Source organism: Suncus etruscus, chromosome 14 (assembly GCF_024139225.1).
Source record: "Suncus etruscus isolate mSunEtr1 chromosome 14, mSunEtr1.pri.cur, whole genome shotgun sequence".
Lineage (NCBI taxonomy): Eukaryota > Metazoa > Chordata > Mammalia > Eulipotyphla > Soricidae > Suncus > Suncus etruscus.
In genome coordinates, this window is record NC_064861.1 from 92,313,049 (window position 1) to 92,338,443 (window position 25,395).

General features: G+C 51.5%; 1 protein-coding gene across 1 annotated transcript in view; it reads right to left on the minus strand.

Annotated features, from left to right (window-relative positions):
- Positions 1 to 72: 72 nt before the first annotated feature.
- Positions 73 to 25,395, minus strand: part of PLEKHA4 (pleckstrin homology domain containing A4) — a 28,396-nt gene continuing 3,073 nt past the window's right edge. The window contains exons 4-20 of the mRNA XM_049786217.1: positions 23,496 to 23,568; positions 23,285 to 23,385; positions 22,761 to 22,871; positions 20,666 to 20,877; positions 19,816 to 20,095; positions 17,827 to 17,901; positions 15,292 to 15,339; positions 14,887 to 14,967; positions 14,642 to 14,791; positions 11,311 to 11,409; positions 8,760 to 8,900; positions 5,724 to 5,811; positions 5,599 to 5,651; positions 2,558 to 2,719; positions 2,079 to 2,137; positions 1,046 to 1,158; positions 73 to 378 (exon numbers count right to left, since the gene is read on the minus strand). Of these exons, the coding sequence (XP_049642174.1) occupies positions 101 to 378; positions 1,046 to 1,158; positions 2,079 to 2,137; positions 2,558 to 2,719; positions 5,599 to 5,651; positions 5,724 to 5,811; positions 8,760 to 8,900; positions 11,311 to 11,409; positions 14,642 to 14,791; positions 14,887 to 14,967; positions 15,292 to 15,339; positions 17,827 to 17,901; positions 19,816 to 20,095; positions 20,666 to 20,877; positions 22,761 to 22,871; positions 23,285 to 23,385; positions 23,496 to 23,568 (2,124 nt within the window). The 3' untranslated portion in view covers positions 73 to 100. The remainder of the gene's footprint in view (positions 379 to 1,045; positions 1,159 to 2,078; positions 2,138 to 2,557; positions 2,720 to 5,598; positions 5,652 to 5,723; positions 5,812 to 8,759; positions 8,901 to 11,310; positions 11,410 to 14,641; positions 14,792 to 14,886; positions 14,968 to 15,291; positions 15,340 to 17,826; positions 17,902 to 19,815; positions 20,096 to 20,665; positions 20,878 to 22,760; positions 22,872 to 23,284; positions 23,386 to 23,495; positions 23,569 to 25,395) is intronic.

Consider the following 25,395-nt stretch of genomic DNA (forward strand, 5'->3'; position numbering starts at 1 on the left):
GCTGGGGACCCTCACCCCAGACCTTGCTGCAAGGGGCCTGGCCTGGGATTGACAGCCCTGGCCACGCCCCGGAAGTCCGGGGCGGGCTCCTATTGGCTGCTCAGAAGCTGGACTGCAGCAGCGTGACGCGCAGAGGCCACGCCCCTTCGCCATGGGCGCGTGCGCGGTGGGCGGGGCCCGAGTCCCACGCGGCCTCCCAGGGGGCGGTCCCTGACACAGGGCCACGCCCGCTGCCTCGTCGGGCGAAGCTGGAGCCGGATTCGGCCTCTGCTGTTGCTGCGGGAGATCTGGGGGGCGAGGTCCCTGGGGCTGCTGGGTCTGAGGGCGGCGGCGGCGGCGCAGGTGGAAGAGGGTCCTCTTGGGGGTCCACATTCCCACCTGGGGAGGACGAGAAGGGCATGCGTGGGGGGACCCCGGAGTTGGGCCCTCGGACTGGGGGTGCCACCCCCCTCTCCTCCAGGCCCAGGAGTCCTGCACCCCAGAAAAATGGGCCTTGGGTCTTAATACTTAGGACTGGGATGCCACCCCTATCTTCCCCAGACCCAGGTGTCCTAGACCCCAATTTCTGCATCCCAGAAAAATGGGGCCTTGCGTCTTAATGCTTAGAACTGGGATGCCACCCCCATATTCTCCTCCCCCAGACCCAGGAGTCCTGCACCCTGATTTCTGCACCCAAAAAATGGGCCTTGGGGCTTAATGCTTAGGACTGGGGGTGCCACCCCCATCTTCTCCTCCAGGCCCAGGAATCCAGCACCCCAATTTCTGCACCCCAGAAAAATGGGGCCTTGGGTCTTAATGCTTAGGACTGGGGGTGCCACCCCATCTTCTCTTCCAGGCTCTGGAGTCTTGCACCCCGATTTCTGCACCCCAGAAAAATGGGACCTTGGGTCTTAATGCTTAGGACTGGAGGTGCCACTCCCATCTTCCCCTTCTCCAGGCCCAGGAGTCTTGTACCCCGATTTCTGCACCCCAGAAAAATTCCTAAAGCCTGTCCTACCAAGGCAAAGGGATCCCCAACCTCAATGGTTCCCCCAGCCCTGCTCACCTGTCATCATTCGGTGCCACTGCGACGCCTCCGTGGCCAGGGCCTGAGAGAGGCTAAGGACTCGTTCACGGTGACCCTCCGAGGCCGGCAAATAGGAGGTGCAGTTCCTAGGACTAGTAAAAAAGAGGTTATTGGGGCAGGTACTATTAGGGGGCCTGAAGGCCGCGGTGCCTTCTGGGAGTTGTAGTTCCCAGCACGTGTCCTAGGACTTAAATGGAGTTGCCAGGTGCTTTGTAGGATTTGTAGTCCAGTCACGAGTGCCAGGCCCAGGATAGATTGGGAAGAAGTAAAGCAGTGGTCACTGGGGGAACCAGGTCTTTCTCAGACCCCAGATACCAGACTTCTAAGGCGCTGCAAATAGGGCTTCACTCCTCGAGTATGTTTGATATTTTTTGGGGGGTTGGGTCATATCAGGCAGTGTTTAGGGGTTACTCCAGGCTCTGCACTCAGAAATTGCCCCTGGCAGGCACAGGGGACCATATGAAATGCTGGGATCCAAACCACCATCTGTCCTGATCGGCCGCGTGCAAGGCAAACGCCCTACCGCTGTGTTATCTCTCCAGCTCCTATGCTTGATAATTAAATAATAATGTTTCTGGGCCCGGAGAGATAGCACAGCTGCGTTTGCCTTGCAAGCGGTCAATCCAGGACCAAAGGTGGTTGGTTTGAACCCCAGTGTCCCATATGGTCCCCCGTGTCTGCCAGGAGCTATTTCTGAGCAGACAGCCAGAAGTAACCCCTGAGCAATGCCGGGTGTGGCCCAAAAAACAAAATAATAATAATAATAATAATAATAATAATAATAATAATAATAATAATAATAATGTTTCTGGGGACAGAGCCATAGTAGAGCAGGTAGGGCTTCCATGAGGCCAATGGTCACCCTGCGTTCAGTCCCTGGTTCCTGAGCACCACCAGAAGTGAATCCTGAGCGAGTTAGCCCTGAGCATCACTGGGTTTAGCTAGTGATTAAAAATCAAATAAAATGATTATGTGGGACATAATAATGTGGCCCTGCCCATCAGCCCCTTACCTGCTCCAGGACCCTGAACTTCGGAGCCATTTCTGGGTTCCTGAGTGTCCTGGGACGGGCTGCAAAGGAATTGGGATGTTAAGAATTGGCCACCCCGGGGACTGGGGAGATAGCAGCCTTGCACGTGGCCAGCCCAGATTCAATCCTCAGCACCCCATATGGTCCCCTAGGATGGGCTGCAACTATTGCTCCAGCCCCTCTTTGTGGTTTTTACATTTATTAAATTAAAAATATTGTTTGTTTTATTTTCTTTAATAATCCAGAACAACTGAGAAAGGATAGAGCAACCAGAAATGCAGCAGCAGCGCCTAGGCTGGAGATGAGGAAACCACCCCCAGACCCCCAACGGCTGAGGGCAGGATGGGAAGAAGTTGGGGTGAGCCTGGAAATACAGTTGTGGGTGAACCAGGAGATATTCCTATTGTGCTGAGAGAGAAAGTGAGGCACCTCCCCTGCTCCCCGCCCTCTGCTGTCCTTACCTTTTGCTCCCCGTTAGGCTGGCGTTGGGCCGGGGACCGTGTCCTTCCCAGGGTGAGGAGTGCCGGGGATGCAGGACGAGACAGTGTCCGGCCACTCTCCTGATTCTTTCGTAGTCTCTCCAGCTGCTCCTGAGCACTCATGCGGGGCCGGGTCAGGGGGTGCTGCGGGCAGAAACACATGGGACCCAGCTATGGACTCCCTGGACCAGCCATGAAGGGGTTCCCCACCAGGCTCAGGGCCTTTTGATGCCCAGAGCTGACTGCAGCTTCACATCCCAAGACTCCCTGGATAAAGGCATTGGGGTCCCTTTGAAGCCAGAGCCAGGATTTATGCAAAACATAAAATAAAACGACTTCAGGAATAAGGTGGGGAGATCTGTGAGCTGCAGAAAGACCTGTGGGGCACCCTGTGCATCTGAGAAAGAGACAGGCAGAGGACTGAAAAGGTATTTTTTTTGGTGGAGGATGGATTTGGGAGTGTAGGCTACTCTTTGTGCTCAGCATTGACCCCTGGTGGTAATCGGAGACCATGCAGTGCCCAGCGTGGAGGCTGGGGTGTTCTGTCAAAGCAAGTGCCTTAACCCTGGTTTAATCTCCCCGTTCCTTATCCAGGAGGATTACCAGAGGCAGAGGTGGTGACAGACTTTAAGGAACAGTTTCTGTTTCACATAAACACAAAATACTGGTGCTGGAGACAAGAGATAACAGGGGTAAGGCACTTGCCTGGCCTGCAACCAACCCTGGGTGAATCTCTGGCACCAGCTGGGGTCCCTGAGCATCACCAGGAGTGATCCCCGAGCACCTGGCCAGGAGCAATACATGGCACTGGACTGGATGTAGCAAAAAAAAAAAAAAAAAAAACCTGGGGCCAGAGAGATAGCATGGAGGTAAGGCGTTTGGCTTTCATGCAGAAGGTCACTAGTTCGAATTCCAGCATCCCATATGGTCCCCCGAGCCTGCCAGGAACAATTTCTGAGTGTGCAGCCAGGAGCAACTCTGCTGGGTGTGATCCAAAAATAAATAAATAAAACTCAGAGGCCTGAGAGATATAACAGAGGTAAGGCATTTGCCTTGCATGCGTCCAAACCGGGATGGACCTGGGTTCGATTCCTGGCATCCCATATGGTCCCCCAAGCCTGCCAGGAGCGATTTCTGAGCACAGAGCCAGGAGTAACCTCAGAGCACTGCCTGGTGTGGTCCAAAAATCAAAAACAAAAACAAAAAAGTCAAAAGAAAACAGAGAACTGGCCTAGACAGTGGCAGTGGGAGGGAGAAAGGATTGGGCAGCCCAGGTTGGCTCTTGGTGCTGAGACAAGTTAGGACCCAAATCAGACACCAGCCCTCAGGGTTGTGAGCAGGTTAGTACAGTCTGTCTATCTGTCTAGAGCATGCCTTTGCTCAGATCCTCTCTGGTGATAACGGGGTTCTGAAAAATATTATGGGCCTGGGGGAGATAAAGGGCTCTGAGCCTTGGCCACAGGCAAAAGCCAGTTGGCACTTCTGGCCAGGAAAAAGCCAACATTCGCCACAACTTTTATTTTTTGTTTGTTTGGAGTTTTTTGTTTTTCTGTGTTTTTCTTGTTGTTTTTTTTTTGGGGGGGGATTGTTTTTATTTCTTGTTTTTGTTTTTGTTTGCTTTTTGGGCCACACCCAGTGACGCTCAGGGATTACTCCTGGTCATGCACTCAGAAATTGCTCCTGGCTTGGGAGACCACATGGGATGCCAGAGATTGAACCACAGTCCTTCCTGGGTCAGCCGCATGCAAGGCAAACGCCCTACCATTGTGCTATTGCTCCAGCCAAATTGTTTGGAGTTTTGCCTACTTTCTCTGCTGTGTTATTGTGCAAATTTGTAAGGCTCCAGGAAACTAAAACACATTTTTTTGGGGGAAGGTCACACCCAACAGTGCTACGGAGCGACTCTTGGCGGTGTCAGAGAACCCAATGTGGTAGCAGGGTTTTTTACTTTTTTTTTTGTTTTTTTGTTCTGTTTTGTTTTGGGGCCACACTTGTGGCCTTCAGGGGTCACTCCTGGCTCTGTGCTCAGAAATTCCTTCTGTCAGTGTTTGGTGGAACCTATGGGATGCCGGGGATCGAACCCAAGTCGGCCGAGTGCTCCAGCCTTAAGTAGCAGGAATTTGAAGCATAGTTGTGATAGAAGCAGCTGGAGAGACAGGTGGGGGGAAACACTTGTCTTGACTTGCACATGGCTGACCTGGCTTCAATCGTTGGCACCCCAGAAGGTCTCCAGAGCCCAGACAGGAGTAATCACTGAACATGGGCTAAAGGGAAACCATGGAGCACCAAGAAAACAAGAACTGGTTTGTAGCAGCTGCCACAGGCTGGTGCTGGACCCCGTGAAGACATGGGCAGTGGTAACCCCAAGACTGAGAATGGGGAGCTCCCAACCTAAGGCAAACGCCAGATGATGGGCAGTTAACCCTGGTTGACCATCAAAGGGCCTTCTGTCCTTGGAGTCCCTAAGTAGCCAAAGCTGGTGCCAGCAAGAATAGGACAAAGTGGAGCCAGAGCCATAGCACAGCAGGGCAGGCATTTGCCTTGTATGCAGTTGACCTGGGTTCAGTCCCTGTAATCCCCTAAGGTCCCTTGAGCCTACTAGGAGTGATTTCTGAGCGCAGAGCCAGGAGTAACTCCTGAGTGCTGCAGGATGTGGCAAAAGGAAAGAAGGAAGGAAGGAAAGAAGGAAGGAAGGAAGGAAGGAAGGAAGGAAGGAAGGAAGGAAGGAAGGAAGGAAGGAAGGAAGGAAGGAAGGAAGGAAGGAAGGAAGGAAGGAGAGTTCAAGTGTTATCTACTTTGCTTTTTGGGATTGTTTTGGGGTTGGGGGCCACACCCAGCAGTGCTCAGGAGTCACTTCTAGCAGTGATAAGGATGAAAGCTGGGTATGTGCCCCCTTGGGGCACCAGTTCACGCTCTTCTGGCCATGCACGGGGGAAAGGGTGAGTGGCGAGGTTTGCTTGGTTACCCCAATCTCAAAAACTCCCCTGGCTGGAGAGTTATGGGGTCAGTGAAGGGACACCTACCTTGGCACCCGCGTGTGGGGAGGGAGGCCGGGAGACACCCTGAACTCCAGCACCTGGAAGAGCAGTTAGACTTGGTGAGGTTGGGGTACCACCTGGAGAGTTCCCTCCCCACCCAGGACTCTCACCTGAAGATGGGGGGCTGCTGAGGTCTCTGTGGACCCCATTGGGGTGGGGGGAGCTCTGTCCCAGGGATTCCGGCAGGATCTGGGGGGGCTGGAGAAGGAGAATTGTGAGTCCTGAACTGGGTCAGTAGATGCCCCTAGAAAAGAGGCCTCAATTCACCTCGCATCAAACACGCCTGCCTGACTGTTTCAGACCATCAGCAGCAGCTGGAATATTCTAGAAGCCTTGTTGTCGCCTGGCTGCAGTTCCAGACAGACTCCAGCTCCTCAGAGAGCAGAAACTTCCTGCCTAGACAGCCAGAGGCATCAAGGGCAGCCCAGGACAGGGCCAAGGGGGACTCTCTGGATGCTCGGTGGTGTCCATCTCATCACACACTCTCTCCCTCTTTTTGCTTTGTTTTGGTTTTAGTTTTTGGGTCACACCCAGCAGTGCTCAGGGGTTCCTCCTGGCTCTACGCTCTGAAATCGCTCCTGGCAGACTTTGGGGACCATATGGGATGCCGGGATTCGAACCACCGTCCTTCTGCCTTACCTCCATGCTATCTCTCCAGCCCCTCTCTCCCTCTCTTTTTAAGAAATTTTTGATGAGGCTGGAGAGATAGCATAGAGGTAAGATGTTTGCCTTGCATGCAGAAGGATGGTGGTTCGAATCCCGGCATCCCATATGGTCCCCCATGCCTGCCAGGAGTGATTTTTGAGCGTAGAGCCAGAAGTAGCCCCTGAGCGCTACCGGGAGTGACCCGAAAACAAAATATATATATTTGTTTGTTTGGTTGGTTGGTCTTTGGTTTCTGAGCCACACCCGGTGATGCTCAGGGGTTACTCCTGGCTATGCGCTCAGAAATCGCTCCTGGCTTGGGCAGGGAAGGTGGCGCTAGAGGTAAGATGTCTGCCTTGCAAGCGCTAGCATAGGACGGACTGCGGTTCGATCCCCCGGTGTCCCATATGGTCCCCCCAAGCCAGGGGTGATTCCTGAGTGCATAGCCAGGAGTAACCCCTGAGCATCAAATGGGTGTGACCCAAAAACCAAAAAAAAAAAAAAAAAAAAAAAAAAGAAATCACTCCTGGCTTGGAGGACCATATGGGACGCCGGGGGATCGAACCGCTGTCCGTCCTAGGCTAGTGCAGGCAAGGCAGGCACCTTACCTCTAGCGCCACCACGCCAGCCCCTATTTTTTGGGGGGAGGGGCCACAGCTGGTGGTGGTCAGGGGTTATTCCTGGAGGATCCGCCACTGGTGCCAGTAACAGGACCCAGGATTGCTTGCAAAGCAAGCCTGGGGAGCTTTCTCCAAGACCCTGAGTTTCTCTTTCGGGTCACAGACCGCTGGGCTCAGAACTTCCTCCTGGCTCTGTGCTCAGAGCCTGACTCAGAACATCTGGCAGTGTTCAGGAGACCATATGAGATGCCAGGAATCAAATCCTGATCATCCGCATGCAAGGCAAGGCAAGTAGCCTGCTTCCTTGTAACTACCATTCTGCCCCTTGTCTGTTTGTTTTTTTGTTGTTGTTGCTTGGTTTTTGTTTGTTTATATTTGGGCCACACCTGGCAATGCTCAGGGGTTACTCCTGGCTCTGTATTTAGAAGTCAATCCTGGAAGGCTTGGGGGATCATATGGGATACCGGGGATTGAACCCAGGTCCATCCTGGGTTGGCCATGTGCAAGGTAAACGTCCTATCTCTGTGCTATCACTCCAGACCCATGCCAGGAGTAACTTCTTTTTTTTTTTTTTTTTTTTTTTTTTTTGGTTTTTGGGCCACACCCGGCGATGCTCAGGGGTTACTCCTGGCTGTCTGCTCAGAAATAGCTCCTGGCAGGCACGAGGGACCATATGGGACACCAGGATTCGAACCAACCACCTTTGGTCCTGGATCGGCTGCTTGCAAGGCAAGCTGTGCTATCTCTCCCGGCCCCAGGAGTAATTTCTAAGTGCAAAGCCAGGAATAACTTCTGAGCACAGCTGAGCATGGCCCCAAAACAAACAAAAAAAAGCAACCAAACAATAACAACACAAATACACAACAGAGGCCAGAAGATCCAGGTGCAAGGCTTTGTTTGTTTGTTTTGTTTTGTTTTGTTTTTAAGTCACACCCGGCAATGCTCAGGGGTTACTCCTGGGCTCCACGCTCAGAAATCACTCCTGGCACTCGGGGGGTCAGCATTCGAACCAATGACCTTCTGCATGAAAGGCAAACGCCTTACCTAAATGCTGTCTCTCCGACCCCTGCAAGGCTTTTTGACCTTACCCAATTTATCTGTGGGAATCCCCTCAGTAAGGCACAAAGCAGTTCCGATAATCCCTGTTTTTACACCTGGAGCAATTGAGGCTCCGAAAAAAAAATCAGTGATTGAAACCAAGACAGCAGAAGCAGGATCCTCAGGTACACTGGATGAGGGGAAAATCCCAAAAATCTGGGCTAAAGCTGGGAGCAAGGGGGGGGGGGGGGGGACAACTCTTGCTTTGTGAGTACCCCAATCCGGGTCAGTTTCTCTTTCTTACAGACCCCCTAACTGACACTACCAGCAGGAACTAAGTGGGGTACGTGTCAATTTCAGGTTAGTTTCATGTCAATTTCAGAACCGGCTCATGGCAATTTCAGGTCAGTTTCATGTCAATTTCAAGCCAGTTTCCTGTCAATTTCAGGCCAGTTTCGTGTTGATTTCAGGTCTGTTTTACATCAATTTCAGGCCAGTTTCAGGTCCCACCAGCGCTCAGAGGGGCTCAGGTGTGTGCAGGGCAATGGTTGGCCTGGGGCCCAGGGGGCGGCCACTTGGTCGGCAACCTTTTTTTTCAACTGAGCCAAATCTCACCAAAACCACGATTGAAATTTATTTTGAGAGCCACACAGGGCGCGCACTGGCAGAGGCTAGGAGCAGAGTCCTGACTCCTGGAGCGGCCGCCCGGCACACAGAAGAGCCAAATTCACAGTGGAAAGAGCCACATGCAGCTCGAAAGCCGAAGGTTGCCGACCACTGGGGCCGCCTCTGGGCAGAGGGGCCAAGACCCTGGGCAGGGTAGGAGGTGGGGGGAGGGCCCACCTCTCTCTCCGAAGTCTCTTCTCTTGCCAGGGCAGAGGATGGGGGGTCAGAATCTGCGTGGGGCACAGGTTTCTGGGCTCCCCTCAGTCCTGCCAGTGTATCTTCCACCATCCACAGCTGCTGCTGAGCAGACGCTCTGTCCTAGAGGGGTGAAAGGAAAACACTTGTGACCCCAAATGTGGGAACTATGGAAAGGTGGGGAGCTGGGGCTGGAGAGGCAGCGAAGGGGTTAAGGCAGTTAACCCGTGCCTGGCTGATAGGGGTTCATTCCCTGGCATCCCCTAGTGTCCCCTGAGCATCAACAGGAATGATTTCCCTTGTAATAAGACACTCAGAGATTAACCCAAAATAAAGGTATTCTCCCATCTTCTCTCCTCAAAAACCGCTCCTTTTTTTTTGTTTTGCGGCCACATCGGCGGCACTCTGGGGTTACTCCTGGCTTTGTGCTCAGAAATTGTTTCTGGCAGGCTCCGGGGACCATATGGGATGCCAGGGATAGAACTTGGGTCCATCCCAGGTCAGCAGCATGCAAGGCAAGCACCCTACTGGCATGCTATCACTCCAGTCCCAAGACCTCTCCTTTTGATCTGTAAAAGCCCACCTGGATTACTCGACCTTCCCCCTCCTGGTGAATTGATGTTGGTTTTGTTTTGTTTTGTTTTGTTTTTTGGGTCACACCCGGTGGTGCTCAGGGGTTACTCCTGGCTGTCTGCTCAGAAATAGCTCCTGGCAGGCACGGGGGACCATATGGGACACGGGGATTCGAACCAACCACCTTTGGTCCTGGATCGGCTGCTTGCAAGGCAAACACCGCTGTGCTATCTCTCCGGGCCCCAAGGATGTTGGTTTAATAAAGAGGCAGTTCTGGGATTTGGGAAAGGCGAAGAGGCCAGGAGGTGACAAGCAAACTGATTCCTTGACACTCTACTTACTGACTTGGTTTATTAATCCTTTGAGGCTGTCCTACCTCTTTCAGACCCATCTGTGTAGGGATTAGAAATACGGTGCATGGGGGATCTCACAACTCGTGGATTTTATTTTACAGTCCCTGAATGCAGAGCCAGGAGTCAGCCCTGAGCAACACAAAATGTGCTCTTTCCCACACATCTCCCCAAAAAGGAAAAAAGAAATCAACAGAGCAAATATCTTGAGTATCTTTCAGTGAATGTTTCATATTACTTTTATTTTTATTTTCTATATTTATATATAATATTTATTTTTCATATATATATATATATATATATATATATATATATATATAGAGAGAGAGAGAGAGAGAGAGAGAGAGAGAGAGAGAGAGAGATTTTTTGGGCCACACCCGGTGGCACTCAGGGGTTACTCCTGGCTCTTCTCAGAAATCGCTCTGGCAGGCTCAGGGGCCCTATGGAGGCCGGGAATGGAACCTGGGTCCATCCCGGTCCTGGGTTGGCCTCATGCAAGGCAAACACCCTATTGCTCTGACTCCTCCCAATATATTTATGTTCATGGCGAACACTGTTCATATTTATTTGGTTTTGGAAATTGTTAAATTGTTTTCGGTTTTGTTTGGGGGCCACTCCTGGCAGTGCTCAGAGGTCATTCCTGGCTCTGCACTCAGGAATCCCTCCTGGTGGGCTCAGCGGATAGCTGTGGGATGCCGGGGAACAAACGCAGATCAGCCAGGTTCAAGGCCAGCACCCTCCCCGCTGTGCTGTCACTTCGGTCCCCACTATTTATATTTATTTACCAATGTTTGATACCAACATACAGGAAGGACAATAACTGTTACTCTCGGATTGTGTGTCCTGGCTGAGTTGGTTCACTCTGAACATTTCTTTGGAGATGATTTTGGCTTTTTTTCCACTAACACAATCGTGTCTCTGTAAATAAAGCCGATTTAATTCTTTCTATCTGTTCTTACACTTTCCTCGGGGCCTCCGACTCCTGGCCGTGAGCCCACAACACTGATTACAACTGAGGTGAACAGATATTGTTCTCATTTATTTATTTTTTTGTCTGTCCGGTTGGGAGCTGCACCAGACCTCCAACCTGGTGCTCTGGTGTGCCAAGCCCTTTTCTGAGCTGCCCCAGCCTTTACTCCCAGCCCTGCATCCTTGTTCAAATCCTGATGTCAGAAGGAACATTTTCAACCTGTCACCTGCCATCCTGGCACTATGTGTGAATTTGTGACAGATTTTCTCAGCAGAAGAAAGTTACCCTCTTTTTTTTGTTTGTTTTTGGGGCCACACTTGGGCGGAGCTTAGGGATTACTCCTGGCTCTGTGCTCAGGAATCTCACATCTGATGGGGTTTGGAGGAGATAGGGGGTACCAGGTAGCGAACCTGAGGCAGCTGCATTTGAGACAGGTACACTACCCACTGCACTATTTCTTTGGCCCCCTAAAAAAAATCTTTTAGTTTTTAAATGAAAAGACGAGACAGGGAGGAGTTGAGGGGAAAGTGGGGATACACATTCTCTGGAAAGGGATCACATGCAAAAGGGTGACTGTGGGAACAAGGGGGAATGATGGATGGGGAAAGCCTTGGGGTTCAGTCTTAGGCCCTCCACATACCTGAGGTGCCCCGAGGTGCAGCAGGTATTCCAGAGTCTCTCTCAAGGCGCCCAGCTCCTCCTCCAGGCCGCTGTACGTGTCCCACACTCGTTCTCTCTCCTCAGGACCCAGAAAGGGAGAACCGGGTCAATGTGTCTGTCAGCTGCTAATTTCCTAGCCCCGTCTCTTTCCCGTCTTTGTTGGGGGGCCACAACCAGCGGCATTCAGGGTTACTTCCAGCTCTGCACTCAGGAATTACTCCTGGCAGGTTTGGGGAACCTAATGAGATCCTGGGGATGGGACTCGGGTTGACCGTGTGCAAGGAAAACACACCTCTCCCTGCTGTGCTCTGTGGCTCGGACCCACAGGTCTTTTATCTTGGGGCTGTTGGTGTCGCATCTGGCAGTGTTCAGGGATTCCTCCTGGAGGAGCTCAGGAGATGATGTAAAATGCTGGTGTTGATGTGTGTCAGGCAAGCGCCCTAACCACTGCACTCTCTGTCCTCTTGATGAGGAAAGATTTCTTAAATGTTTTTAGGATATATATATTTTTAACTTCTCTTTTTTAAAGGACTGCTCCATTTCAAAATTCTAGCCTGCTAACAGAAATCTGCCAGAAAAGTGGGAGCTACAGAAACAAAGAGGCCTCAGACAGTTAGGAAAAGGTTTCAGACAGCTAGCTTGAACTAAGATAAGCAAATTCTGCCTTCACAGCTCCCAAGGACAGCAAGCCTGGAAGATAAGACCAGTCTTGGGCATGTGAGATCAATACCCATTTATGCTCACTGTTAGTTTATAACTACCACTTTAAATAAGTTTTAAGCTTTATAGGATATATCAATAAGTTAAGTTAATTGATAAGTACTCATTTACTATTACTAATTATTATTAGCCTAAAGTAATTTGAGCAGTACTAGCCAGAGGGGGCTCTTGGCGCCAGAAAGCCCAACTCCCATGCTTCTAAGGCTGACGTATGTGCCACTCTGTGCCAAGAGCTCTAACCATTAGCTACATTTGAACCTTGAGTTTTAATGATCCCCTTTCTTCTCTACAACTAACTAGGCCAGGGTCCTGGCCCACTGTGATAAGCTGACACCTGCAATATGTAACACTAAAATTGATAAGTTTTAATGGTCATCTCTTTGTTCATTGAATGTGTCTCTCAAAGTTATGTTTTTTTTAATGTAAGCCTTTGTTCATAGCTGTGTCTATGACTGATAAGAAAAAGTGCTGTACTTGCTTAAAAATTCCTATATAAACTCTGCAGAACAGAGCCTCGGGGTCTCTGCTCTGAGATCTGTCTCAGCAGAAACCCTGACCGGTCAGATTAAAAACCTCACCTTTTTCTTGTGCATGGTCTGTGTCTCTTTGAAACCCTCAAGGCGCCGAAAGGACGGAGGGGCACATTGCCCCTGACCCCAACACTCTAAGGAATCTTCCTTCCTTCCTCTCTCCCTTCCTCCCTTCCTCTCTTCCTTGTTCCCTCTCTCCCTTCCTTCCTTCCTCTCTCCCTTCCTTCCTTCCTTCCTCCCTCCCTTCCTTCCTCCCTCCCTTCCTCCCTCTCTTCCTTCCTCCCTCCCTTCCTTCCTCCCTCCCTCCCTCCCTCCCTCCCTCCCTCCCTCCCTCCCTTCCTTCCTTCCTTCCTTCCTTCCTTCCTTCCTTCCTTCCTTCCTTCCTTCCTTCCTCCCTCTCTCCCTTCTTTCCTTCTCTCTCTCTCTCTCTCTTTTTTTTTTTTTTTTGGTTTTGGGTCTGCACTTGACAGTGCTCAGCAGTTACTCCTGGCTCTGCGCCTAGAAACCACTCCTGGCAGGTTTGGGGGATCCTAAAGATTGCCAGAGATTAAACCTGGCTAAGCCGCATGCTGCAAGGCAAATATCCTTCCCATTGTGCTATCACTCTAGCCCCACAAGATTTCTTTTATATATTTATTGGTTTTTGGGTCACACCTGGTGACACTCAGGGGTTACTCCTGGCTATGCCTCAGAAATTGCTGCTAGCTTGGGGGACCATATGGGACACTGGGGGATTAAACCGCGGTTCGTCCTAGGTTAGCACATGAAGGCAAATGCCCTACCCCTGCAACACCACTCCAGCCCTCTTTTTTTTTTTTAACTTTATTTATATTGATTGATTGATTGATTGATTGATTGATTGGTTTTTGGGTCACACCCAGCGGTGCTCAGGGGTTACTCCTGGCTCTACGCTCTGAAATCGCTCCTGGCAGGCTTTGGGGACCATATGGGATACCGTGAATCGAACCCAGGGTCCCTCCCGGGTGGACCACATGTAAAGCAAATGCTCTACAGCTGTGTTACCTCTCCAGCCCTCCCTTCAAGATTTCTTGATATCAAGACCCCCCCCCCACACACACACACACGAAGACCACTGGGCAGTGGGAAAGCAACAGCTTTTGGTAAAGAACACTGGTTTAATTTCTTGTTGTTTGGGTGGGAGGTTCCAGGTTCGGGGGCTGGTCTCAGTGGTGTGGTGGAGAAATCTGGCGGCAGCCCACTGAGCTACTCGGCCCATCTTATCATCACTGCCGCCATTACAAGCAATAGCAGTGATGGTTCACACTTTAATATCAAAAAATCCCCTTCGTGGTCCGAGCTCATTTCCCACATTCCCAACGACCAATCAACTCTTCCTGCGGGTCTTCAGGGGACCCACAACTGCTGCCACCTCGAGTTTACACAAAGGCACCCACGGTTCAGACACATCAAGCAACTATTCTTGGGACACACAGCATTTAGGAGCAGAGTGAAGATTCAAAGCCAGGACACCCCTGGGGCTGGAGCAACAGCACAGAGGGGAGGATGTTGGCCTTGCATGCAGCTGACCCAAGTTCGATCCCCGGGACCCCCATGTGGCCCTTGGAGCTCCACCAGGGGTAATCCCTGAGCACCACCAAGAGTTAGCTAACCTGATTCAACCCCTTGACATCCCTGGCACTGGCAGAAGAGCCAGGTTTAACCCGCATGTGGCTACTCCCCAAAAATAATCAAAGCTGGGACACCCCTATGGAACACTCACTCTTCCACAACTAAATTGACTTCTGCTTCCACACAGTTTTCTGCCAACTCCTCACTCTCAAGAACTCTCTTCCCACGAGCCCTTCAGGGCAGGACCCCACTAAGTCAAGGTCCCACAATTGGGCCAAAGCGATAGCAAAGTGGGGAGAGTGCTTGCCTTGCATGCAGCTGACCCAAGTTCAATCCCCGGGACCCCCATATGGTCCTTGGAGCTCCACCAGGAGTAATCCCTGAGTGCAGAGCCAGGTGTGATCCCTGAGCACTGTGGGTCATTGATCAATCCCCTCACGTCCCACCCAGCCGCCTCTCGGGGACACTCACCTGGGCCAGGTGACACAGGGTGGCCCTCACACTGACCAGCCGGTCTTGCAGGAGGCGCTGGCGCCCCCACACCCTGCTGGGCCCCGGGACCTCCCGTGGGCTCTGGCCCAGTTGCTGCCGCGTCAGCTCTAGGGCGGCTTCCAGCTGCTCCTGCATGGAGAGGAGACAAAAGGTGATTTGGAAGGTGACAGGGACCCAGGGGGGACAGCAGAGACCCCACCCCACTTCACGGGCCCCCAACAGACCTTCTCCTCCTGCCTCTGCTCCATCTCCTCTTGCAGCCGCCTCAGCAGTCGGTCCTGCCCACACAACTTGGTCAGCAGAGTCTGCGGAAGAGAGAGGGGATGATGATACCCCCACTCTGCATATGGGCCAGTCCCCTCCCCACCTGCAGAACTTTCTCTCTTTTCTTTGTTTTGGTTTTTTAGGGTCACACCCGGCGGCGCTCAGGGGTTACTCCTAGTTCTGCGCTCAGAAATCGCTCCTGGCAGGCTCAGGAGGATATCATGTGGGATGCCAGGGATCTAACCCGGATACTCCTGGGTCAGCCGCATGCAAGGTAAATGCCTTGCCGCTGTGCTATCACTCTGGCCTGCTCCAGAACCGTCTCTGTTCTGGAACTTATCAGGGTCTGGCTGCAGAGAACTTACGTCCGTCTCCAAGCTCTGCTGGAAGGTGGAGTCCAGCGGGGGACCCGGCTGCAAGGAAGGAAAGAAATTGGGATGTTACTAGGATGAATAGGTCTTTATATAAGGAAATCAGGGATAATTCAGCCCCTTTTTTATATTCATTTCCTTTTGTGTTTGGGCCACACCCGGAGATGCTCAGGGGTTACTCCTGACTCTGAGCTCAGGGAGCACTCCTGGCCGTAGGGGATGCAGGGGTTCGAACTCAGATCAGCTGTGTGTGAGGCAAGTGCCCTCCCACTGTGCTATCGCTCCAATCCTTTGGGCCCATTTTTATTGGCAGGAACCCCTCTCCTGAGTTTCAAGCTTTATCAAACACTTTGTAAAGCATCCCTGGGCAGGCCGGAGCGGTGGCGCAGGTGGTAAGGTGTTTGCCTAGGATGGACAGCAGTTCGATCCCCCAGCATCCCATGTGGTCCCCCAAGCCAGGAGCGATTTCTGAGCACATAACCAGGAGTAACCCCTGAGCATCACAGGGTCGGCCCAGAAACAAAACAAAACAAAACAAAACAAGCTTCCCTGGGCTCAGTTACCAGATGCCTACAGCAAACATTACACATAATGAGAAAAATGTAGAAATTTCTTTTAGTTTGGGGCAGTTTCATGCTTCACTAGCCAGCTGGGCTAGAGATGTTTTGTTTTGTTTTGTTCTGGGGCCACACCTGGCAGTGCTCAGGGCTGACTCTTGGCTGGTTCTGCACTCAGGGGTCACTCCTGGCAAGCAGAAGCTATGGACATGCACAGCCGATTCTGCACTGGTGACAACGAGAAAATACATGTTAAAAAAAAGATACTAGGGGCCGGAGAGATAGCATGGAGGTAAGGCGTTTGCCTTTCATGCAGAAGGTAATCGGTTCGAATCCCGGCGTCCCATATGGTCCCCCGTGCCTGCCAGGAGCAATTTCTGAGTATGGAGCCAGGAGTAACCCCTGAGCACTGCCGGGTGAGACCCAAAAACCAAAAAAAAAAAAAAAAAAAAAAAAGGGATACTAGGGTCTGTGATATTCATACAATGCCTTACACACAGCTAATATCCGAAACCCCATGTGGTCACCGGATCTTCACCAAGAATGATTCCTGAGCAGAGCTAGGAGTAAGCCCAGAGTGCTGCCAGTGTGACCTTCCCCCCCCCCCAAAAAAAAACCCAAAAACAAAAGGGGCCTGGGTGATAGCACAGGGGAGGGTGTTTGCCTTGCATGCAGCTTACCCAGGTTTGATCCCCAGCATCCCATATGACCCCCCCCCAAGCTTTTCAGGAGTGATTCCTGAGCACAGCGCCAGGGGTAACCCCTGAGAACTGCCAGGTGTAGCCCCCAAAGCTAATGCCAACCAACAACCAAATAAAAACTGGGGCTATCAAGCTCGGACCAGAAGAAAGGGGTGGTGCTTATACTACTTGTGGCTGATCCTGATTCAATCCCAGAACCACACAGAGGCCGGTGAGCACCACCAGGGTCACTCCCGTACACAGAGACAAGCACAGCCTTTGGCACCCTGAGGTGTTGCCCACCCCTCAAAAACATAAAGATACTTCTCAAAGAGCTATAAGATTACCAAAAATGGGGCTGGAGTGGTGGCACAAGCGGTAAGGCGTCTGCCTTGCCCACTCTAGCCTAGGATGGACTGCTATTCAATCCCCCAGTGGCCCATATGGTCCCCCAAGGAACAATTTCTGAGCGCTTAGCCAGGAGTAACCCCTGAGCATCTTCGGGTGTGCCCCCCCAAAAATGTTGGGAGCCGGGTTTGAGCCCTGGCATTTCATATGGTCCCCCAAACCTACCAGGAGCAATTTCTGGACACAGAGCCAGCCAGGAGTAACCCCTGAGCAGCGCCAGGTGTGACCCCAAAACAAAAACAATCAACAAAAATGTAGAAGTATCATATGGGTCAGTGATAGCACAGCATGGTGGGCACTTGCCTTGCATGTGGCCAACTTGAGTTCTGTCCCCAGAACCCCATAAGGTCTCCCAAGCCCTGCCAGGAGTGACTCCTGAGCACAGAGCCAGGAGTCAGTCCAAGGCACTATGAGGAATGACTCAAAAACAAAAACAAAATAACAGGGACCAGAGCCATAGCACAGTGGCAGGGTGTTTGCCTTGCATGTGGCTGACGCAGGATGGACTTGGGTTTGATTCCAGGTATCCCATATGGTCTCCTTATCCTGCCAGGAGTGATTTATGAGTGCAGAACCAGGAGTAACCCCTGAGTGCCACCAAATGTGCCCCCCCTCAAAAAAAAATAGCAAAAACTATCGGCTTTAATGAAGACTACACCAGATTTCTATGGGAAAAATCTAAGACTCTAATAAAGGACCTACAGGAAAGTGGGGTAAAAAGAGGAAGACATAGGTGTCCCTTCTTTGCTGCAGCCCTGGGACCCCAACAGCAGCACCCAGCAGAGCCCTGAATTGCTCTGATTCCCTGCACTAAGTCCAGGAGGCAGGAGATCTGGCCCACCCACAGGGAAAGCAGAAAGGGCATTTGGGCCCAGGAGACCTACCAGCAAAATCATGGAGGCCGGGCTCCCGGGGGACCGCGGGGGCAGCTGCAGGTATGTGCAGGAGCCAGAAGGGGCCTGGGGGTTATATGGGAAAGAGAAGGAAGCTGAGGGGTCCAGGGAAGCACAGCAGGAGGGTGCTTGCCTCGGACATGGCCGACCCTGTTCTACAGCCTATAGAATCCTCTGAGCACTGATAGGAGTAATCCCTAATTGAAGAGCCAGGAATAACCCCTGAGCACTTCAGGGTATGATGCAAAACCATACAAACAAAAAGTTTTGTGGGTGGAGCTATAGCACAGAGGGTAGCACGTTTGCCTTGCATAAAGCTGACCTGGGTTTGATCCCCAGAATCCCATATGGTCCCTTGAGCCTGCCAGGAGCAATTTCTGGCACAGAACCAGGAGAAACCCCCTCAGCACTGCCAGGTGTAGCCCAAAAGCAAAAACAAATAAACTTTATGGTTTTCGACTCCAGGGACATATATCTTGCAAATATACGGCTCTGAATTCTATCAGCACCAAGAACTCCCATCCCGAGTTCCTCATCAATAGTACAATACAAAGAGAAAGACAGATAGATAGATGCTTTACAATGAGTTTTTGGAGGGCTGAGTGATAGTACAGTAAATAGGGTGCTTGCTTTCCATGTAGCAGACCCAGTCTGACCTGCTAGGAGTAATCCCTGACTACAGAGCTAGAAGTAAACACCAAACACTGCCAGCCATAGCCCCAAAAGAGAAATATTGGGGCCAGAGCAATAGCACAGCGGGGAGGGCATTTGCCTTGCACTTGGCCCTGGGTTTGATCCCCAGCATCCCATATGGTCCCCTGAGCTCCACCAGGAGTAATTTGTTTTTGTTTTTGTTTTGGGGTCACACCTGGCAGCGTTCAAGGGTTACCCCTGGCTCTATGCTCAGAAATAGCTCCTGGCAGGCTCGGGGAACCCTATGGGATGCTGGGATTTGAACCACTGACCTTCTGCATGCAAGGCAAACACCTTAGCTCCATGCTATCTCTCCAGCACCAGGAGTAATTTCTTCTTTTTTGTTTTCGTTTTTGTTTTTGTTTTTGGGCCACACCTGGTGACGCTCAGGGGTTACTCCTGGCTATGCGCTCAGAAGTCCCTCCTGGCTTGGGGGACCATATGGGAAGCTGGGGGATCGAACAGGGGTCCGTCCAAGGCTAGCGCAGGCAATGCAGGCACCTTACCTCTAGCGCCACCACCCGGCCCCCCCAGGAGTAATTTCTAAGCACAGATTCAGTAGTAACCCCTGAGTACCACTAGGTGTGACCCCCCAAAAAAACTAAACAAAGAAAACGTGCCAGTGTAGCCCCAAAACCAAAAAAATGAGAAAAATTATTTCCTTCACGGTTTTTTTTTTAGGTTAGTTTGTTTGTTTTGGGGTCACCCGGGCAGTGCTCAGGGTTTAGTCCTGCTCTGTGCTAAGAGATCAGTCCTAGCACTACTTGGAGGACCATATGTGGTGCTAGGGATTGAACTGGGTCACCCACATGCAGGGCACATGCCTTGACCACTGGACTCCCTCTCTTGTGTGGCAGTAACACACATCCAATGTGTTGCAGGAGCCTCAGAACTAGGCTATGCTCCCCGCTGGCGAGCTGGCAGCAGTGGGGGGAACCCAGCAGGATGGTAAAGTAGACACGCCTGGCATTAAGATGCCAGGGGCCGGAGAAAGCTGCAGTCAGTACTAGCCCTGGCATTTGTGGTTAGCTGTGTTTATTCTGGGCAGCAGTGACAGGACGCTCAGAGTAAATAGCTGGGGACCAACTTAGAAGGGTAAATTGGAGACACAAAGCACGTGTGATCCTCATCCTAACCCTGGGAGAATTCTGGGCTCCACTCACCCAAAAAAAACACCAGGCCCTGTCCAAGATGAACTACAATTCCCAGGATGCTCCTGGAGGCTATCTTGGGCTCAGAGCTTCAAGGCCTTATGGGAGATGTAGTCCCTACCACCTTGATGCCTACCAGTTTTCTGGCCTCCTGACTCCTGGGTTGGGGACTTGAGGGTGACCTTCTTCCTGCAGCCTCAGAGGAAGGTCCTCGGCGGGGAGTGGGTGGGCGGGTGAGGGTCTGACGCTGGGAACCCCAGTCCAGGGGAGGCCGGACATCGATGCGACTCAGAGGGGTGTGGGGTCGGCCAGGGGGTCCTGTGTCTCCGGAGGTGGGAGGAGGCCGGCGTGCAGGAGCAGAGCTGGGTCGGGGCGGACTCAATGGGGACGGAGGGCGAGAGAGGGGTGTGAACAAACTGTGGGAAGAGAGAAGCCAGAAACAGTCAAGGGGCACCCCTGAGGCCCCAGGATTTGTCCTCCTGCAATGGAGCCAGTAGGTGGGGGTCTCTGGGCCCAACCCTCACCAGTTTCACTCCCCTCTCCCTTCCTATTGTAGATATTTGGGGGGATTTGGGGCTTGGGGGCCACAGCTGATAGTGCTCAGGAATGACTTCCTCCTGGCTCTGTGCTCAGGGATCACCCCTGACAGGATTCAGGGGATCATATGGGGCTTTCTGGGGAGCAAACCTATGTTGGGGGGCCAGAGTGATAGTACAGTGGGTAAAGCACTCGTTTTGCATGCAGCCAACTTGGATCCCCAGCATCCCATATGGTTCCCTAAGTACCACCAGGAATGATTCCTGAGCACAGAGCCAGGAGTAACCCCCAAGCACTTCCAGGTGTGACCCAAAAACCAAAACAAAACCATATTATCCGCCCACAGGGCAAGCACCCTCCTCCCTGCCACCGTCCCAAAGATAAGAGTTCTGCATCTCAAACTCAGTGCTATAGAATCTTCTAGTCCCAAACTCCCTCTTGCCACTTACTCTGGGCTCCTCGTCCTCCGAATTGGGGACCCAGACCGGAGGTCAGCGGTGGGGCTGGGAGGGGCCAGCCCGGATCGGCTCCGCTCTCTGGAGTGCATCAGATCGGGGGACTCTAAGCTGTGTCTCTTGTCCCCTTTCCTCACTGCCGGGGGACCCCCGGGGCCAGCAGGACCCTCTCCACGCTGGAGACGAGTAGGTGACCTGGGTGGCCCACGAAGGCACAGGGACAGAGAAAAGACATCACATCTTTGACACGCAGAAGAGAACTTGCACATCTCACAATGAGGACATGGACCTTCCCAGAAAATCGGGGTACTAAAATCTAACAACCCAAACTATGTGTCTCTAACTGATCGCTGGGGTGGGAGGGAATAGGCCTAAATTAAATCTATTTGGGTGTATGGGTAACTGACAGCCTCAGGGGGATGGAGACATCTGAGAAAACCAATCAGAGAACTTGGAATGTTCTTTGGGGACCTAATTGTGTCAGGATTTAGAAGAGAGATCTTACATGGAGGGATAGAGAGAGTATTATTCTGAGTTAAAATGAATCAGAGAGAGGGAGACACTCATTTGTGGGATATTAATAAAAAAAAGTTGGGGCCAGAGAGTTAGCACAGTGGTAGAGCATTTGCCTTGCAAGTGGCCGATCCAGGGCCGATGGTGATTTGAATCCTGGCAACCCATGCCTGCCAGAAGCAATTTCTGAGCAAAAAGCCAGTAGTAACCCTTGAGAACTGCCGGATGTGGCCCAAAAATAAAAACAAAAATGTATGGTAATAATACCCAAAGACAATAGAGACGAGGACCAGAGGGATGGGATCAAGGTAGAAAGTTGCCACAAATAACATGGCTGGGAAGTCAGGACATAAAACGGAGCACTATGACAATAACAGTCAGGGATGATCACTCTAGACAAGAACTGGCTGCTGAGAGCAGGAAAAATGAGATGCATGATGCCCCTTCAGTAACAATAGTGCAAACCACAGTGTCTAAAAGGAGAGAGACAGAGGTAGAGAGGTAGTGAGACAGAGAGACAGTCTGCCATAGAACAAGGCTAATGTGGGAGGGAAACACAGGACATTGGTGGCCATGAGTGAGCACTGGATGGGTGTTGGAATATTATGGCTAAAACTCATCAACTAAACATTTTTTGTTTGTTTTGTTTTTGGGCCACACCCGGCGATGCTCAGGGGTTACTCCTGGCTATCTGCTCAGAAATCACTCCTGGTAGGCACGAGGGACCATATGGGATGCAGGGATTTAAACCACCTTTGGTCCTGGGTTGGCTGCTTGCAAAGCAAACTCCCTACCGCTGGGCTATCTCTCTGGCTCCTAAACATACTATTTTATAAAATATTTTATACTTTATAAATATTTTATAAAAAAAACTCACTGTCACTATATACCTTAAATATAACTGTGAAAGACTTCTAATTCACATCAGTCACAATAAAAATTATTTAAAAAAAAAAAAAAAACTTGGGGGCCGGAGAGATAGCATGGAGATAGAGCGTTTGCCTTTCATGCAGAAGGTCACTGGTTCGAATCAGGCATCCCATATGGTCCTCTGAGCCTGTCAGGAGCGATTTCTGAGCTTAGAGCCAGGAGGAACCCCTGAGCTCTGCCGGGTGTGACCCAAAAACAAGAAACCAAAAAAAAAAAACAAAAAAAACAAAAAAAACTCAATCATGAGTTTATGATTTATTGTAACCATATTCACAGTGATTCAATCAGATATTCCTTAATAAAGAGATCTAAGAAAGACAAATAGGAAAGGCTTTTTCCCCCTCTGGTTTTGGGGGCCACACTCGGCAGTGCTCAGGGGTTCCTCCTGGCTCTGTGCTCAGAAATCACTCCTGGCAGGTTCAGGGCACCATATGGGATGCCGGGATTCGAACCAACATTGATCTAGGTCTGCTGAGCGCAAGGCAAACGCCCTACCACTGTGCAGCTCTCCGGCCCCAGGAAGGCTTTTTCTGATTGGACGAGGAGGCGGAGTCTCCTTAGCGAGAAGACGACTGATGGGATGAGCAAGTTGGGGCGGGTCCGAGAGAGGATTGGCTGTCGGTCGGGGGCGTGGCTTAGAGACTCACCAATCATCGCCCTCAGCACGGGAGGCACGGCCCAGAGCCCGGAGCCAACCGCGCATGTCTTCTAGAGTGTCTGCAGCCAGGACGTAGGTTCTCATGCCAGGGTGCTCGGCCTGTAGGCATAGAGGGCCGGGCTGGTGGGTAGCAGATCACTCACTTTGCCCTAAGCCTGGGTTGCGGCTCAGGGTCCCAGTTGCCTTGATTGAAGTCCCAGGGTGTATCTCAGGCCCCAGGAAATAAATGGAGTGCTCAGGGGTTGGAGAGATAGCATGGATTTAGGCCTTGCATGCAGAAGGCCAGTGGTTCGAATTCCAGCATCCCATATGGTCCCCCGAGCCTACCAGGAGTGATTTCTGAGCACAGAGCCAGGAATAACCCCTGAGTGCTGCCAGATGTGACCCCAAAACCAAAAAAAAAAATAAAATAAATAAAAATAAATAAATGGGGTGCCCAGGGGCAGGGCCTGGGTCTGCTGCAGGCCCAGGAGGGAAGCCATGGCCGGTTGTAGGGGTGTGCACTGACTCACGGTGAAGGTGAAGCGTCGTCCTCGTGGGGCCCCGGGCCCATCAGGCCTGACACTGTAGCTGGGGAGCAGGACACTGCCCAAGACGCTCTCCTCGCGGCTGTCTGCATGGAGGTGGGAGTCAGAGGGTCACCCAGGGGATCCCCAGGGCTGGAGAGAATGGACGGTGGGGACCCCCTTCCATGAGCCCCCACTCAGGGCAGCGGGCACTGACCCTTGTAATAGAAGAGACAGTGGCCAGAGAGCACGAACCAGCGGCGTTTCCAGAGTCGGAGGCCTGCGCTGTCCTAGGGGGAGAAAGTGGAAGGTTTGGTGGGGTGTTGGAAGTTGTGGTGGTCAATGAAATGAATATAGTGACCCTTGGGTTTTGTTTTGGGGCCACAGCTGGCAGTGCTGTCAGGGGTTCCTCCTAGCTCTGTGCTCAGGATGCACTCTGGCAGTGCTCTGGGGCAATATGGGATGCCGGGGATCGAACCTGGGTTGGCCTCATGCAAGGCAAATGCTCTCCCTGCTGAACTATCACTCGGGCTCCAAGATGGCACATGGGAACAGAATCCAGAGCGAGGAGAGGAGACATTTGTTCTGCTAGTTTCAAATGCTGCATTGGGGTGCCAGAGTGATAGCACAGCAGGCAGGGCATTTGCCTTACATGCAGCCAACTACCCAGGTTCGGTCCCTGGATTCCCATATGGTCCCCCGAACTTACCAGGAGTAATTCCTGAGTGCAGAGCCAGAAGGAACCCTTGAGTGTCACTGGGTGTGACCCAAAAACAAAAACCAAAAATCAAATATGCATTAGAGCTCAAGGTTTGCAGTGGGGTGCAGGTCTGAAACGTTCTCCAAAATCTACCACCTTTAAATTTAGAACAAATCATTTTCCTGTCTTATGTGTCCAGCAGAGAATGAAGTTCAGGAAAGAGATGAAGGAGCCGGAACAATAGCACAGCAGTATAGGCGTTTGCCAACACAGGATGGACCCTAGTTCGAATCTCGGCATCCCATATGGTCCCCCGAGCCTGTTAGGAGCAATTTCTGAGCGCATAGCCAGGAGAAACCCCTGAACACTGCCGGGTGTAACCCAAAAAGAAATTGGGCCCGGAGAGATAGCACAGCAGCGTTTGCCTTGCAAGCAGCCGATCCAGGACCAAAGGTGGTTGGTTCGAATCCCGGTGTCCCATATGGTCCCCCGTGCCTGCCAGGAGCTATTTCTGAGCAGACAGCCAGGAGTAACCCCTGAGCATCGCCGGGTGTGACCCAAAAACCAAAAAAAAAAAAAGGAAAAGAAAAGAAATTAACCCACAGGGGGGCCGGAACAGCAGCACAGCGAGAAAGGTGTTTGCCTTGCACATAGCCACATAGCTAACTGACCTCACTCTAATTGCTGGCACTCCAGAGGGTTCCCTCAAACCTCATTAGGAATTAGTTCTGAATTTCTTTCTTTTTTCCTTTTTTTTTTTTTTTTTTTTTTTTGTCTTTGGGCAGTGCTCAGGGGTTACTCCTGGCTCTATGCTCAAAAATCACTCCTGGCAGGCTCTGGAGACCATATGGGATGCCGGGATTCGAACCACCATCCTTCTGCATGTAAGGCAAATGCCTTACCTCCTTGCTATCTCTCCAGCCCAGATTTCTGATTTTTTTTTTTTTTTTTTTTTTGGTTTTTGGGTCACACTCGGCAGCACTCAGGGGTTACTCCTGCTCAGAAATCACTCCTGGCAGGCTCGGGGGACCATATGGGATGTCGGGATTCGAACCAATGACGTTCTGCATGGAAGGCAAAGACCTTACCTCCCTGCTATCTTTCCAGCCCCAGATTTCTGAATTTCTGATCCCTTACAGAGCCAGGAGTAAGCCCTGAATACTGCTGAGTGTGGCCCCAAAATCTTACACATATACAAATGGATAGTGGCTGGAAAGATAATAGTACAGCAAGGAGGGCACTTTCCTAGTACATGGCCTACCCAAGTTTGATCCCCAGCTCCCATGTGGTCCCTCATGCACCAACAGGAGCAATTCCTGAGCATTGCTGAGTCCCCATGCACCCAAAAAATTAAATAGTGGTGAATATGAGGCCAGAATGAAAGCATTTCAGGAAAGGCACTTTTCTCAAATGCAGC